This window comes from Limulus polyphemus, unplaced genomic scaffold (assembly GCF_000517525.1).
Source record: "Limulus polyphemus unplaced genomic scaffold, Limulus_polyphemus-2.1.2 Scaffold32, whole genome shotgun sequence".
Lineage (NCBI taxonomy): Eukaryota > Metazoa > Arthropoda > Merostomata > Xiphosura > Limulidae > Limulus > Limulus polyphemus.
In genome coordinates, this window is record NW_013665642.1 from 926,238 (window position 1) to 943,006 (window position 16,769).

Consider the following 16,769-nt stretch of genomic DNA (forward strand, 5'->3'; position numbering starts at 1 on the left):
TAAAAAAATCGATTAATTATACATTGCAAAAACAGTTTGAATATAACCAGAATGTACAACATTATAGCAAATCAAATATTAAAGCTATAAAATACTGTCAATGATCCCACATTTTACTGCTATTCTCACAGCAAGGCCCGAAACAACCCGCATTAATGACGTTGAGAACACATGTAATGGACTACTGACGTAAAATGCAATTTTATTATATATGCGAGTCGCATTTTACCTTGTAATCAAATAAAAGGTGTAAAATGATTTAGAAAAAAAATCATATCTAGATCTTATCCTATTTCCATAAGAAGCGTCATGTATTTGGCAGTGGTGAAATTATGGTATGGACAGACATAACCATTAGTGGATGAACCGACTTCTAAATCCTGTGAAGTGGTACCGTTAATGTAACACACGTTATATGGATTACGTTCTATTAGTCTTTATGTTGCCATATACTAGTGTGATCGGATCTGATATCAGCTATTAGGTGATAACACACCCGTGCGTAACTCAAATTTACGTCTAGATATTCTAGACCTGGCAGGTCTTATAAGACATGTAACATCGCTTCAAATAACTCCAGACTCTAAAGTTGGCCCTGGAAACAACTCTTTCAAAAGAGTATGTTCGAAGATGAATGATCAATCATTTGCATTTCAGATCACATGAGGGACAACCATATATACATATATATGATTAGCGTCGAGTTTAACTCAGGCTGAGTAAATAACATTATTTTTGTAAATTACGTTTCATCTTGCTATAGCTAAACTACTATAAATCTGAATTACCTTTTAACTGATTGACTCAGAATCACAGTAGATATAACTTAAGACTCAATCAGTGTGTTATGGATATCAAAACTGACACTACTAAGGAGAAACAATTACTGAATGCTCACCAGGATGATTACAACACAAATACCGAGTTTAATGTTCATGACACCATTCACTCTAAATGCTCAAAACTTCAGATTTTATCAGTTTGCTATGGCATGTAGAATAAGGCTTTCAACCTCATTTCTGTCAGATAGCGCAAATAATAATAGTTAATTTAAACTTCAAGAATGGTTCTATATATATATATATTGACTAATTGTAAGAGATAAATACAGTATACAAATTATTGTATTTATACATATTACACGTGGGTTTACCACATTGGTACCTACAAACGACCGAGGTGAAAAGAAATACTTGTAACTCGGTTTTCACAATTCTCTACATAATTTGTCTAATTTACTTCAAATAGTATGTTCTGAACAATTTACTACATTAACGAACTATGTGGGTTTTGTAATCACAACTCTAATGTGACCATTCAAACTTATACATAAAAAAGCCAAATAACGCTGCGTAAACGGGAACTAAGTTGTCACAATATTCTTGATTTTAGTTTCTTATTTCCCAGTTCAAACTAGGTAATGTGAGCAACAATACTAGCCTATGAGTTTACTAAAACTGATATTTCGAAGCCTATTAGACTTGTGAGAAAATTGCACTGATTCATAAACAATTAATATGCTTCCACTTCAACAATACAGATTTCCATATCAACTGAGAATAAGAAATAGAACTTGATTGATTGATCAGTAAGTATCACTATAAGGAAACGCATTTTTATCGTTTTTAGGATACATGAAGACTTAGGTCGAGAGTACAGCCAGCTGCTGACACCTTTAGGAGAATGTAGTCAAGCTCTCATTACCTTATTAATCACTGGTCGGGCCACTCCATTCCTGCATAATGGTGTGATTCATTTTGGAGATGTGGACACAGTGGTGAGTTCTAATAGCTAAGTTTTATCTGAGAAATTTTGCATAGTACTACAAGTTACTCTGTATTTGATATAAAATATGTATGATCTTCAGACATTCATATTTTTCGAACGTTACAAGATAGCATTTCACTTGTACTTAGTTAAAAACTTGTTTATAAAATTAATATACTGTACCTGTTAAAGTGAAGATTGCTAGACCCGTCCTTGCTTCACAATCCCCTGTAAGTATGACGTCTTGTAGGTCTGGGTGTATCACTTTTCAATTAGAGTAATTATTGTCTTTAAAGTTGCGACAGTTAAGAAGGTAGATTGCTAGACATGAAGCTAACTTACAAAGTGTATAAACAAATCAAAGAATAAGATAAATTTATAATATGTTAGCTATGCCAAGGCAAAAACCAATGATGTAAAACAGTGTAATCACCTCCTTCAATTTTTATACTAATCAACCATCAAATGATCAGTTATTAATCTATAATGTAACTGATTGGTAACTGAGCCTATACGCGGAAACGAGAATTTAGTAGAAGTAACTTACTGTTTAATGATAATGTATTTCAATATGGAGTATGGTCACTACAAACACCAAGGCCATCATGACACGCCCACCAGTGGCACAGCGGTATGTCTGTGGACCTACAACACTAGAAACTGGGTTTCGATACCCGCAGTGAGCAGCCCACAGATAGCCCTTTGTGTAGCTTTGTGCTTAACTACAAACGAACCATCATGACACCAATGCTGCACGTATAAAATATGTGTAATGATGAACCATCATGACACCAATGTTGCACGTATAAAATATGTGTAATGATGAACCATCATGACACCAATGTTGCACGTATAAAATATGTGTAATGATGAACCATCATGACACCAATGTTGCACGTATAAAATATGTGTAATGATGAACCATCATGATACCAATGTTGCACGTATAAAATATGTGTAATGGTGAACCATCATGATACCAGTGTTGCACGTATAAAATATGTCGTCGACAACTCCTCTGAAAGAGCTGTTCCAAGATCATATTTTGTTTTGAAGTCTCTTGACTGGATGTGACAGATCTCTCAAAAGCATCCAATGCATGTATAATAAGACTGGAATCCAGCGAGCGTGCACGCTACTTTATTCAACCAGCCTCTTCGTCTTCAATGAATGCGTGTGCAGGTTTAGCGTGATGGGGATGTGTGATAGGTTACATTACGTCCAAGTTAGGACCAATTGTACTAGCACATGGCAGAACAAAGGGTCGTAATACATGATCCTTATAATACTTAGCATTACTGGTACCACTTTACAGAAAATAGAGATCACTACATTTATCAATTCTTTTCCTGCCCACACCACACTGCATGAAGATGGGTTTAGATATGGTTCCAAGTTCTTCCCAAATCAATAGACACTTGTTATCCTCCTGCAGGTTGAATCGTGACTCGTCTTTAAAAAGAATATCACTCCACATGTTGTTGGTTCACTGGATGTGTTCTTAGTACTATTGTAGGTGAGCTGTTTTGTGCCTTGTTGTGAATAAAATGTTCTTCACTTGGCATCTGACATACAGGCCAGACTTGTGAAGGCTTTTACTGACATACAGGCCAGACTTGTCAAGTCTGTTTCTATCACACAGGCCAGACTTGTGAAGTCTGTTTCTGACGTACAGGTCTGTTTATAACACTCATGTGGTGTCCACAAATTTACATTACACCATAGTTTATCTTCGCGGTGTCTATCACTGGTAACGATCCCCGATTTTTAGCATATTTGCCCTCAAGCTTATCGCTGAGCCGCTGGGAGGATCGTCCAGTTGTGGGTGCGAGCATCTGATTCAGTTTCAGAGTAGATACCCTTAGGCTATGGTCAGCATCAAGAAATAGCAGTAGTCTGCTCTTTTTCAGGAGTCCAAGCTTCTGTGCTGTTGGTTTGAAAATCAGTTCTATGTTCTGCTAACGATACTTTAAGATACTTGTAGCCAGTTTGCAGCTCCCTGCTGTAATTGGCTAATTTTCATTCTTCCTATGTTTATCTCTCCACATGATAGAAACATCGAAATATTTACTTTTAGGTCTAGCCACAGTTTATCAAATTTATAGTCTAAAGTTTGTGATTCACTTCAAAGTGATAACTAATACATAACTGTGTAAATCAACATCAGTTATGACTATGGTACGACAAATTTTGGTTGTCTTTTTAATTGTTTTTATGAAGTGTGCCTAGTTTTGACAGTGTAGAACCAGCCCTATAAGCTAGGGTTTTTAAACGGGATTTGAGTCACTTCTTAAACTCAATAGAAATATTTCCGGCTCATTATAATAATTCACATCGTGTTGATAATATCTGTCGTGTACGTTTACGTACAATTCAAGTTCGCTTCGAAATATTGTTCTATCTTTTAGAATACATTTTACAATAAAATGCAATACCTTAGATTTTTTGTTTGAATATTTCTTGGTGCTGATCATTTAACTTTTTTAATAGTAAAATCATTCTCTGCTTACTTTGTATTTTGTAGATGATGCAGTTCCATCATAATGATCAGCTGAAGTTTGTTCTCTAGAAATCCTTAACTTACTTTTTCTGATCAACTTAGCCCCCCCAGTGGCACAGCGGTATGTTTGCGGACTTACAACGCTAGAAACCGGGTTTCGATAACCCGTGGTGGGCAGAGCATAGATAGCCCATTGTTTAGCTTTGTGCTTAACTAGAAACAAACAAACCTGATCATCTTATATTAGTTCCTACAACTGTCTTTACGGTGACTGCTATATTTAATAGTAATAAAAACAGTTAGCTTTGTAATAATTAGAATGTGTACCCGAACTTTCTAGTATACTTTAGCTATATTTTGTAATATTTTTAATTTTCATTAACTAGTTTATGCAATTAATTTGAATTGTAATCTACAGTGATTAACTAGCTTTGATAATCGTAAAACTACTGTAACTGGCCAATTGTCATTATGATTTGAAATATCCATATTAGCGGTCAACTTTCTTTTTGTAATGTACAGAAGATTGTAACTGGCCAGTTTAGAGTATGTGCTTTAATATTCTTTAATAACGACCGATTTATGTTACCTGGTGGAATTTATTAGTTAACCTTTACTGCCCACCTTGTATCCTACTCTAATCGACAATCTGTTATTCTTTAAGCTTTATCATATTGGTTTTATTATCAGGCTAAGCCTCAAGTTGGAATTACAGGAAGAAGTGAAATTGGTTTCTTAGTTTGGAGAAGAAATGATGACTTATGTTCACAGGTATGAACTTTTACAGAGTGTTATAATTCTTTACTTCATTACTGTTTACTAATATATTTAAATACCTAAAACGCCAGTTTACATCTCAATAATGGTTGTAACTGTTTCTGAACCTAGACTTCTAGTAAGTGAGTAAATATCTTTATTATGTCTCTAAGAGATTTGATACAAGTGTTATGTAAAAGAAAATTACCGTCGAAATTGACCAATAAGCTTAGTGTCACCTTTTCTATTTCCAGCTTGGGAGTAGGCTGAAAACTCCTACTTTTCCAATCTGGGTTACCTGTGTAGACGATCAATATGGAGTCCTCTTTAACCCAAATAGAGATTTGACTAGGGATCATCGAGCAGAACATCGATTTGATCTTCATTACTTCAACAGCGCTCCTTATCACACTGAACCCACTATAATTAGTTTAGGTAAGACATGCCACAGCCATGAAAAAATCAATAATTACAATGAAAACACTTTCAGAAAAAAATGACATCGACAAAACTGCCTTTGTGTCATTTCTTTGTTGAGTTTTATTCTTCAATGAAGAAAGGAATGCATATTAGTTCAACTGCAGTCTTGGCCAAAATGTTTGCATATTTTGTAACTTTTGTAACAAATAAGATCATCATTATTACTGTGGAATAAAATACACTTAGCGCTGTCAAACAGAGAAATGCACGTTATAATAATTAAACATCTACATATGTAATTTGTATAATGAGACAAGTTCTGTGGACATAATGAACGATTTATTAGAACAGCAAACAATTTTATCAGTCACCTGTAGAAAGATGTGTAATTCAGTATTTCACCTATCACAACAAAACCTTACCAAAACAATTATAATGACGAAATATAATATCAAATTATTATAAATAGCGTCTGTAACTTTATATCAGTTCATATTAAATATTCAGTATTTGGTTGGTCCTCCTCGTACTCTAATAACCTCCACAAAGCGACGTGGCATACTGTCGATAAGGTTATTGGTGTAATTCACCGTGATTTCATCCCAACATTTCTGCCATACGCTAGGGCAAGGTTTGTGTTCCAGGATGACAATGCCACTACCCACAGTTCACGTATTGTACAGGATTATATCGACCAAGAGGATGTTACAAGATTACCACGGCCAGTAAAGCCTCCAGATTGCAATCCCATTGAGAACTGTTGGGCAAAACTGAGCCGGACAAATGATAACCACGACCCTAAACCAGCTACTTAGCTGAGTTGCAACACTTTCTAGTGACAACCCCCAGTGTACTGTATCGAGAACCCAGGAAAGTCTACTGGTAGACGCCGAAACACTACTGCCAGAGATGATCGTGTTTTAATCAGGTTAACATGTCAAGGTCGAAAAAAGTCTTGCAACACCTTACGACAGGAATGGTAGGAACACATTCAATCTAGTGTATTTAAAAGGACAGTGAATAGGATACTGACAAAACAAGGTTATTTTGCAAGAAGGGCTACCTGCAAAACCAATATTAACCAGAATTCGCCACTGTCATTGTGTTACTTGAGGAAGACAGCATGCCAGCTGACAGATGAGTCCTGTTTCCGGCTTGTTAAAGCCGATGGTAGGATTCTTGTTCGTTGTTTGCCTGGAGAACAGATGAGGGAAGACGGTCTTTCTCACAGGAGGTAATGCAGTACATGTCTGGGCAGCTATTCATCATGGTGAAAAAGTGCTCTTCGTATCCTTCAGGGAAATGTCAATAGCGCCTCTTAAAGCACCACATGGAGGCGATTACCTTACTGTTCTAGCAATGTCCGTTTACTTCTTACCATTTCTGGACAGTCGAACAGTTTAAAGTTTTATAACATCTGGCACGTGACGAGGCATGACTCTACACCAAGTACAGATAAATTGACTGAACAAGGCGTTAATCTGTTTCTAAAAATATTATACCAAAAGCACTCTTTTATATAAACTAGTTGAAGAGCAAATGCTCAAAACAACTTATACAGACCAGAATAACAACTCGTACATGTTTGTCCGATCATATGCTACCTTCTCTGTTACTGCTCGAGCATTTATTCAGCAACTAATCCATGCATGTAGACAATAACATCAATGTAAAACAGTATGCAAACATTTTGCCCAATACTATATTAATGTAATCAAAACTTATATGACTATTGCAGGCTTACGTTTTATATGTAATGGTGTGTATATATATATATATATTTGTTTTGTTTTGTAATGGTTCATATTCAAAACCTGAATCCGGAGTAAATTGAGTGTAATGCATTCATCATGAGCCGCGATAGTGGTTCATAATTGGGATCTCAAAGGGTCTCAAAAATCTAATAGAACATTCTGGCAAAAAAAAAAGATCTAATCTTGACACAACACTCAAAATCTTCCTTTTCAACAGTTAAAACCACTCAAACATTGATAATAAGCAAAATGAGTGATTTCACGATTGCTAGACAAAATCAAAATTTTGCCCATTAATTCATATTATTATTATTGGTGGTGTTGTTGTTTCACAAGCCTACAGCATAATTGGTTGGAAATTTTGCACCAAAACCTAGACAGGTAACCTATTTAATGTGACCTGTTGAAAAGTTGATTATTTTTCAACTGAAAGTTTATTTAGGTGGTTATAAATACATAACAGGTGTGATGTTCTGTAGGGCTGCTTTTGTACTCCAGGCGTGTTAAGCGCGTTTACAAGAATCTTCAGGCACAAAGCCATCTGGCTTAGTAAATAATTGCTTCAAAAGACACGAAGCTTCATTTAAAGCTTTTCTACTGGTAAAATTTTATACTTGCTTAGTAGTGGTTGTATCTTACTCTAGACATATATTTGCCCATTGCTGTACACTAAAAAAGCCAACATAGAAAATAATAAAAAAACTGAGAATTTAAAATCTACAAATAGTGATCGCAAAAAAGGTAACAAGCAAGGCTGGAGATCTAATCCTGACAGTTTGCTCAAGCTACAAATCCCTGCTATGACTCCACTATATAATCACTACAAAAAACTGAGAAGAGTTTTAAACTTAATTCGATCTCCTTAATGTTATCGTGCTGCGAAATTTTCTAAATCCTTTACTTTCCGCCATAAAGAAAAATCCGATATTTTCCTAGCGTGCGCGTTAGTTGGAAACTACAACTCGTACATTTTCTAGCACATTAATAGGAAACTGCCACGTGAAAGGTTCCTGAATTTCCTGATTTCCGCAACTTTTTAACACTGGACGATTAACATAGTAGATTTTACTACTCAGACAACGGTGGTGATTCTTTCTACTATTTCTTATACTTAGCTGAAATCGTGAGATCGTATTCAGTATTAATTACCACTGCGTATAGCACTATTTCATATAGCTATTGCTATTTTTAAATAGTTGGTGTTAAAATAGCGGTTGTAAATTTTGTCGATAATTGATGACTTACGCTAAGTGTGTGTCGCTGCTGCCTATTTCGCATGCATTATTTGTGTCGCTTTATTCTACCAAAGACTTGTGCACAGCAGGCTGTTGAAGAACATACATATATATGTCATGTAGACCTAACAAAGTAAGCATGTTATTGAATCTGTTTACATTGCATTAATCTGTGTTGTATTATTTTAGAAAAACATTACTCCGTTCTGATGAGATTGCTTTGTTGCTGCTCGTCTTTTGTTACATTACGCTATGACATTGATGGAAGCTGGTCATTAAATCTGAGATGATACAACCTTTGCTTTAAAGATGGTCCTTTGAGAACAAATTTACACTTTGTTTTTTGTAGTTGCATACCAGTATATGTGTTTATTCTTTGTTGTACAATTGTTATTTAATTTCAATAAGTTCAGTGTGATGGTTGGGTGGGGAAAAAAGCCAATGCAGCAGTAAACTGTTGAGAAACATGTAACATTCAACTGAACGCATATGCACGTATGTAGCTTAAAATATATTCTACATAAATGGACACTATATCTATTTTGACTCTATATCTAGAGCTCTTATCAATTTTAGTGGAGTCAAAATAAGGATTTGTGGCTTGATAAAATAATGTAGGCACTATTTCCAGCCTTGTTTATTTACTTTTTAGGATCCTTACTTGTAGGCTTGAAAATATAATCTTTGCATTTTGATTCAATTTGGTTCTATACTTTTTGATCCCTATTCCCCTCTTTGAATTAACAGTTTTTACTAATCTTGTATAAAGATATTAGAAGTTGTATACTAAATCTTAAAGTTAATTACTTAAAAAGGGGAGCCAAAAAGTATTTATTTAGCGGAATTTTTTTGTGTTTCAAATTTGTACTCAATAGGTCTTTTTCGAAACACGAGGAACCCTATATACAGACATTTCGTAAATCTAGCTCCCGATAGTAGAGAAATAGTGGTCAGCGCGTCCGAACTCTGACACCAGGGATTATTGATTCTCGTACCGTTAGTATAAAAACGAGCCCCCACTATTCGGTAAGATAAGGGTACTTTAAGAGTTGGCGGTGGGTGCTATTGAGAAGTTGTCGTCCCTCTAGTCTATCAATTCAAAATTAGCAGTGACTATTGATAGACAGTTGGGAATTTCTTCTTAAAATATGAAATATATTGTATTTCAAGATGTAAAACAGAATAAGAAAAAAACAGACTGTTCTCCAGTGAAGGTTATCAATAATAGTACCAGTTTGTTTTATTTTATTTTATTTAGATTTTCGAACAAAACTACACACGAGTTCGCTGCGCACGATAATCCATATTTTTGCACTTATAGACTAAAGTGAAGATGGGTAGTCAACAGCACTCACCGCCAACTCGTCGGCTACTTTTAGCTGACTGGATAAAGAGATTTGACCGTCACTCGCGCAGTCACGATTCTGAAGTCCGGAGCTCGTTTTTATGGCAACAGCACCTAAATTATGAATCTTCTGACTTGCATTACGGGGATAGTAACACTAAGTCGCACCTGGCCACCTAGTAGTAATATAATAACAGTTTTATAACGGTTGGTTGAGAACAGTGCTCATGATAATTTAATATCCCTTCGTTGGGTTTGAAAATGTGATTTTCTTCGTTAAAATTATACACCAGTCTAGGTTTGTTTTTTATGCATTCTGGCTACAACAGCAAGTTTTATGAAATTGCTGAATATGTATCCAATCAACTTTGTTTTACTATTACTCTTATGGATCGTACTGTTTTAAAATTAGAATTGGGTTGTTAAATCTTATTGATTAATTTTATAAAAAAATATGTATCTGGTTTTTGCTTGTGTTTAAGTACAATTATCTTAATTCCAATGACCTGAAGAGACGTTTTTTCAATCATATTTAAACCAGCGTTTAATTAAAGAAAACTTAAACACATTATACAAGCAATAAGAATCTCGTTGTTGTCGGCCACCATTGAACCGACATTCTCCAGTGATGTACTTTATGTTAGTTAAAACTATTTTGAAACTTAACGGTAGCAGGGATGATTGCCATTACATTGACATTGGTCCAATTGTTATTTCCTTTTACTCTTTAACACCTCTGTGTCTCCAAAGACAATGGGTCTATGTTATTTTTCTATTAATTGTATTAATAGGTCTACGAGGCAGCTGGGCCACTAATTTAAAAGTTTCCCAAGATAGAAAGAATAAATGGTTCTTACTATGCAGGAGCCATACCAAACATTTTCCTTTCAGGAGTATTTTTATTTTTAGAGGTAGTCATTCATCAAATAAAAACAAACAAACATACTCTTAATTTATTATAAATGACATAATTATTTTTACCTTTTACATCACTAGTTATCCATGACATTAAACTTTAGCAATAGAATGAAATGTTTTACCTTCTCTGGGTGTGCAAATATACAAGAACATTTCCCGATGTTTTGTTACAAAACACGTATTTCACAGGGGGAAAAAAGGAATCAGGCATTTTGTAGCATCACGTGTGTTCAAGCATTTATATAAATGGGCGCTAAAATCTGCATAAATTTTAGAACAATTACTTGTAAAGTATAAATTTTTAATTTGTTATTTTTTCTGTGATGTTTCTTTCATTCCATTTCTTAGTTAGAATGTTTAATATGTCTATTTTTATTATAGAATTGTTTATATATTGTTAGCTTAGCATATAGAATTAGGACTAACGTAAATCGGTTTACGGCCGAAAATATCGTTAAAACGAAGGTACCCAACTGATAGAAAAATACATCCTCATCTTTATAAGAACGTAAAAACATTATATTTAATTAACTATACTCATTACTGGTTTGATTTTTACTGTTGATCTGAGTTGGTAGCTTGCTTTTATCACAAATTAGTATTATTACATACAGAATTAATACTTCGAAAAATGTGTTTTTCCCTCAACAGATACCAGATTTAACAAATCTCAAGAAGAATATGGTATCCCTCCACTGGAGAATCTTATCCTGACCAAGTAAGTCAGATTATTTCATACATCCGGTCACCTCACGAATTTAATTTGCTACTATTAAGGCTTTATTGTGATTGTAAGATGAACCTTGACAGTGCATATTTTGTTTATTGCTGGGTCCGAGAGTATATCGTAGCATTATAAATATTTTAAGTGAAACATAAGACAAAACTAAATTTGAAACACAAAAGGTTAAAACAATTTCATTAAAACCAAACGGTTGAAAAAAACCCTGTAAAACGTTTCAACATGGTCCATTGTCTTCCTAATTGTATATTTAATATATTCTATTTTATTTATTTTTAATATTTATTCTATTTTTTAGTATAGAGACTATTTTGCATTGTTATCTTCGTATACGTATTTAGAACTAACCTCAGTCTCCTAATTGATCGAATCTCGTGTGACATTGTTGTGTATTTGCAAAAATATCTAATTTATGAAATAATGGATTTCTAAGAACACTATATATAGTCACTGAAAGAGATACTAGGCTGTGTTGAAACGGTTGGCAGGGATTCTAACCATTTAGTTTTAATGAAATTGTTTAAACTGTTGTATTTTGTAATTAATTTTATCTGGTGTGGTACTAAAATATTTTTTAATATTATTTACTTAGTCTTTTTAACTGTGCTTTATATCGTAGCATAATTTTAAAGTATCTAATTCTTATTTCACCGAAATAGAAGCCTACAGCATGTAATTATATTATGTTACAGATGGCAAGGTGCAACAGTTAATTGGAATGGGACATCACCTGTAGCATAACCAGCTTTTCACTGCATCCGTGTGAGCAATGTAAAGGAATCCATGTGGATCATACTGCAGAGAAAATTAGAAAATTTAAATAATATTTTACTGTCAATATAAATGTATATAGTTAGTGCTTATACACTATGAACTTAGAAATAGTCTGAGCTATCATTAAACACAACAGACACAGCAACTGGATAAGTTTGTTATATTTATAACACAAATTGAGGAGATTTTCTTACCATCAGACTAGAAAGAGATACGGGGGTCTTGTCAGAAGAAATATTCCAGAAATCAACTATTACTATGAACAGAAAAGAAAATCAACCGTAGTAACTCATGTATCTTTTTTTTTTTACGAAAGGTCAATATTTTTCTATAGTTCCTTCACCAAAAGATAAAGATATTTTTAAGCTTGCATATTCCGTTAAATTATGTTTCCTTCGTAAACTTATCAATCCGTTAAAATTCCTAAAATTGTAAAGTTTGCTACTTTTTTTCTCGCAGGAAACAGACTAGACTGAACACAGAGAACAACAGCGATGGTATCCCCTTATATTAATAATAGTTACCACAATTTCCATTGTGTAGTAGCATATTCTCAAAGTGTAAATATCTTTTGTTGAAATATTCACATGGTCTTATCAATGCTATTACAAAGCTGAATGTAATGATTATCAACAATAAACTTTATCTTCAAAATAGGCGAAGGTAAAGTGCTTATATTTGCTTCTCAGTGGAGTGAAATATGTCTTCTGTATTATTTTACCTTAGGCACCTTGATTACTGATAATCCGTACTAACAGATACTCACCAGTAAGAGGGAGAAGGTATGATTTAAGCTGATAAAGTGAGCCAAGACATGTTCACACAGTGTATAATGAATTAACTACTTGTCGATGGAATAGCATGTGCTCTAATTTTTAAAAAAATGTTAAAGTTAAACATATAAAAAGTTTTCACTTAAAATAGAATCATAAATTGAATTACTCAAGATATTCAGATCAGTGATAATGTTAAATGTAGCAACGTTGAGTGAGGTCTATTTCAATAATTAACTAGTAAGGAAACAATAAATAAAAGGCCCATGGTATCAACGAAACAGCAAACTTTGGAAGAATGCAAGCTTGGCGAGTTTTATAAATCAGAAAAACAACGTGAAGTTTTGCTCTGATTAGTATTTGCATTATTCCTTCTTTCAACGTCGATCCAGAAACAAAGAATGTCCAATAGCTTGCCGAAATATCTGTTTTAGATTTATGAAAATTAGGATAAAAAACTGATTAGCTTTACTCAATCTAAAAAGATGCCAAAAGCTCTGAAATATGGGTTTTATTGTTTAACGTTTCTATTGATTTCGTTCCTTTTTAAGCGAGAAGGAGAGGTAATATTTTACATATCACATGCTTTGAAATTACAAAAATGTTTAAAATGTATTGTTGCAATTATTTCTTATGGTTAAAGATACAATGTTTGATTTCACTAAAGCAAGTAATTTACAATATTCTTGTTTTGATCAGTATTAGTCGCTCTATAAAATTACTGTTAAATATCTAGAAACTAAAATATTCATGTGGCCTACAGAAGCGTGACACTCTTCTTTTCAAATCAATGTGTACAGTGTTTTATTGTAAGAATGTTTTCTTCATAGACCCCCCCAAAAAAAACAATTGTGACTCAGTATAGAGTCAACTTTAAATTAATTGCATACTTTGTTCTCGACAGAATGACACTCTAAATGAACAGCGTTACTTGTAAAATACAAGGCAATGTTCTATCTCTTAAAAGACGTGAAATGTTTTTGCTTTTATTTACCTCATTCATTGCATTTAAAACCGCGATTCCTTTAAGGTTAAGTTGACTTTTAATTATTATTTTCGTTACAGTTTTGTGCGAATTTTGTGAACTATAAGAAAAAAAAGTCTCACTAGTTACGAGATAATAATTTATGAAATATAATTAGTTTCACTTAATAATAAAACACTTGCACATTTTTAGGTTAACATTTTTAGGGTCCAATTTAAGAGGTGCAATTTTAGATATCGCTAATATTAACTCAATATCATCACAACAACATCAGCCAACAAAAGAGTGAAAAACCTCGTTGTTTATCTTCATGAATTAGTATCCTTCACATTTGTTGATAAAATGATACTACAGATGTTCCGCCCTAAACAGCGTTTTAGATGTTACGTGTTCTGAAAAGTGGAAGGTCATTTGAGGCATTTTATCCATGACATTTGTAAAAAAAAAGGTTTACATAAAGATTTATATTCCAATGTGGTTCCTGCCGTTATTATCATTGCCTACTCTACACGAAAAATATTTGAAAAGAATTCCGTTAACTAGAAAGTAAAAAAGGCCTCTATAAAATACATATTTTCAATAAAAGATTCCGAGAATCTCACTAGTTTGGAAATAATAGATATCAACATGCATTCATTCTATGTTTATGCTAACATTTTATATTAGAAATAGAGTGGCAACTAATTCAGCTGTAACAAACATGTTTATTTAGACAGATATAGTATAAGATATAATAACAAATATCACGAACACATTTACTTATTGTATGATATATTTTGCAAATATTTCTTTATTTAATGTATAATTCTGTTGTAAATGAGAGTTTATTATAACATAAAACTAATGACCTGTGGCACTTTGTTTGTTTTTTTTTTACTAAAGGCTTTCAGTTGTAATAAAAAAGAGACGATAACATCTTTAAATTAAAGGTACTTTGGAATTATTTTCTGCACTAGTTTTATGCACAATCCGTGAACACTAAAAAAGGATTTCACTATACTTATGAGATAATAAGTAATACATGAATCTGGGAAAGGTTCATGTTATAGTACTATAATATTTGTCTTTTGAATAATTCGTGCAATATATCATAAATACTGATAAATAGAAAGTACACTAGACATGAAAATTTACCCTGGTGAGACAACGGTAAGTCTATGCACTTATTATAAAACTAAAATCCGGAGTTCGACTCCCGCGGTAGACACAGCAGGTAGTCAAATGTAGTTTTACTTTAAAACAGATGTGAAACTTTAACTGTACATTCACTATGATACAAGAAAAATTGCAATTAGAGTAGTTCTTGTTCGAAAATTGGTCTTCAAATTAATCTATCAAGGATATACTTTCACGTTCTTTTTATTTTACCTGATATTTATAAAACATTAATATCTTTATTATATTATTTTAACCAATCAAAATGTTTAGAAGCCTAGTAAAGAAAACTAATCCTTACGTCTGACAACTAGAATAACATTTCTGGAAACATTTTATAGAGAAATATATTAGACAGCGCCACAAACATATCTTTTCTTTATGGTATTGTGATAAAATGTCTAAATCAAAACGTGATAAACATCGATTTAAGTACATAATTTCATTACATGTAGTATCGTTCTTGGGTTATATTAGCTACTGATAATATTGTCTAGGTAACTGTTGTAACAATTACCGGTTTCTATTTATATCTAATCAAAAACACGTTAGGTGTGTGGAGGGGGGGGGTAAAGGTGAGGCCAATGCTAAAGCTAATGTTGGTTACTATCGAGTGTCACTTTCTTACTTGCTGTGGTTTCTTGTATTGTATTGTATTGACAAAAAGTCGTGACATCTAATCAAAAACATTAGGCGTGAGAAAAGGCGCGGCCAAAAAAGGATTGAACATGCGAATTAAAGGAATGAAATCAAAATTTGTGACCAAGCTGGTAGCTACACTTATAGCATTGATAAGAATTTTACAGAAGATATTCATTCATTCATTAGTTAGCCACGTATTTTGTTTTACCCACCATCATGCCCAAAGTTGAACAAAATACACGGCCTAGCTAACTAATGAATGAATATCTGTAGAGAACATCCACTGAAAATATATGATCGTTTGGATTACCACAGTCCGAGCTACAGAAAGTGAAAAATTGCTAAACTATCATTCCAGTTTGTAAGACGCGGTGTGTCCTGCATGTTGTTTTGGCCGCACAGCACACTATCCGGTGGCTCAGCGGTACGCCTGAGGGCTTATAAAGCTAAAAGTCTTGTTTCGATACCTGCTGTAGGCAGAGCACATGTAGCACATTGTGTACATTTATTTTCCCTAAAATATGTTTTATACTAGCATAAAACTTACTTTCATTTTATCGATATAATTAATAAATATTAAGCCATTGAAAAATGAGTAGTTTTATTATCTTGAATTATTGCATAATCTTGGTTCTGCCATATGTAGTCTATTCATTTGGTATAAATATTTAAATTTATATATGTTCTTTGATATATTTGGTAAAGAAATATGGCACTATTTCCAAAAGCTTTCTAACTCCAGAATACAAATTGTTCTCCTTTATCTCTTTTTATAATTCTTTTGGGATCCAAAAAGAATACGAATAACAATTCGGTCTTAGATTTTTGATATATGTGTTAGAAATGAAAAGTTTCTTCTTACAGGCTGGTTCCCTAGTAGCACAGCGCTATGTCTGCGGAATTACAACTCTAGAAACCGGGTTCGATACCCGTGGTGAGCAGAGCACAGATAGCCCATTGGGTAGCTTTGTGCCTAACTTCAAACAAACAAACAACTCTTCCA

The 16,769-nt window shown here is 33.4% G+C and overlaps 1 protein-coding gene across 1 annotated transcript in view; it reads left to right on the plus strand.

The window, feature by feature from the left end:
- Positions 1-12,798, plus strand: part of LOC106460095 (inactive ubiquitin carboxyl-terminal hydrolase MINDY-4B-like) — a 29,914-nt gene extending 17,116 nt beyond the window's left edge. The window contains exons 7-11 of the mRNA XM_022387265.1: positions 1,630-1,777; positions 4,958-5,038; positions 5,278-5,458; positions 11,347-11,413; positions 12,130-12,798. Coding sequence (XP_022242973.1) covers positions 1,630-1,777; positions 4,958-5,038; positions 5,278-5,458; positions 11,347-11,413; positions 12,130-12,178 — 526 coding nt within the window. The 3' untranslated portion in view covers positions 12,179-12,798. The remainder of the gene's footprint in view (positions 1-1,629; positions 1,778-4,957; positions 5,039-5,277; positions 5,459-11,346; positions 11,414-12,129) is intronic.
- Positions 12,799-16,769: the final 3,971 nt, after the last annotated feature.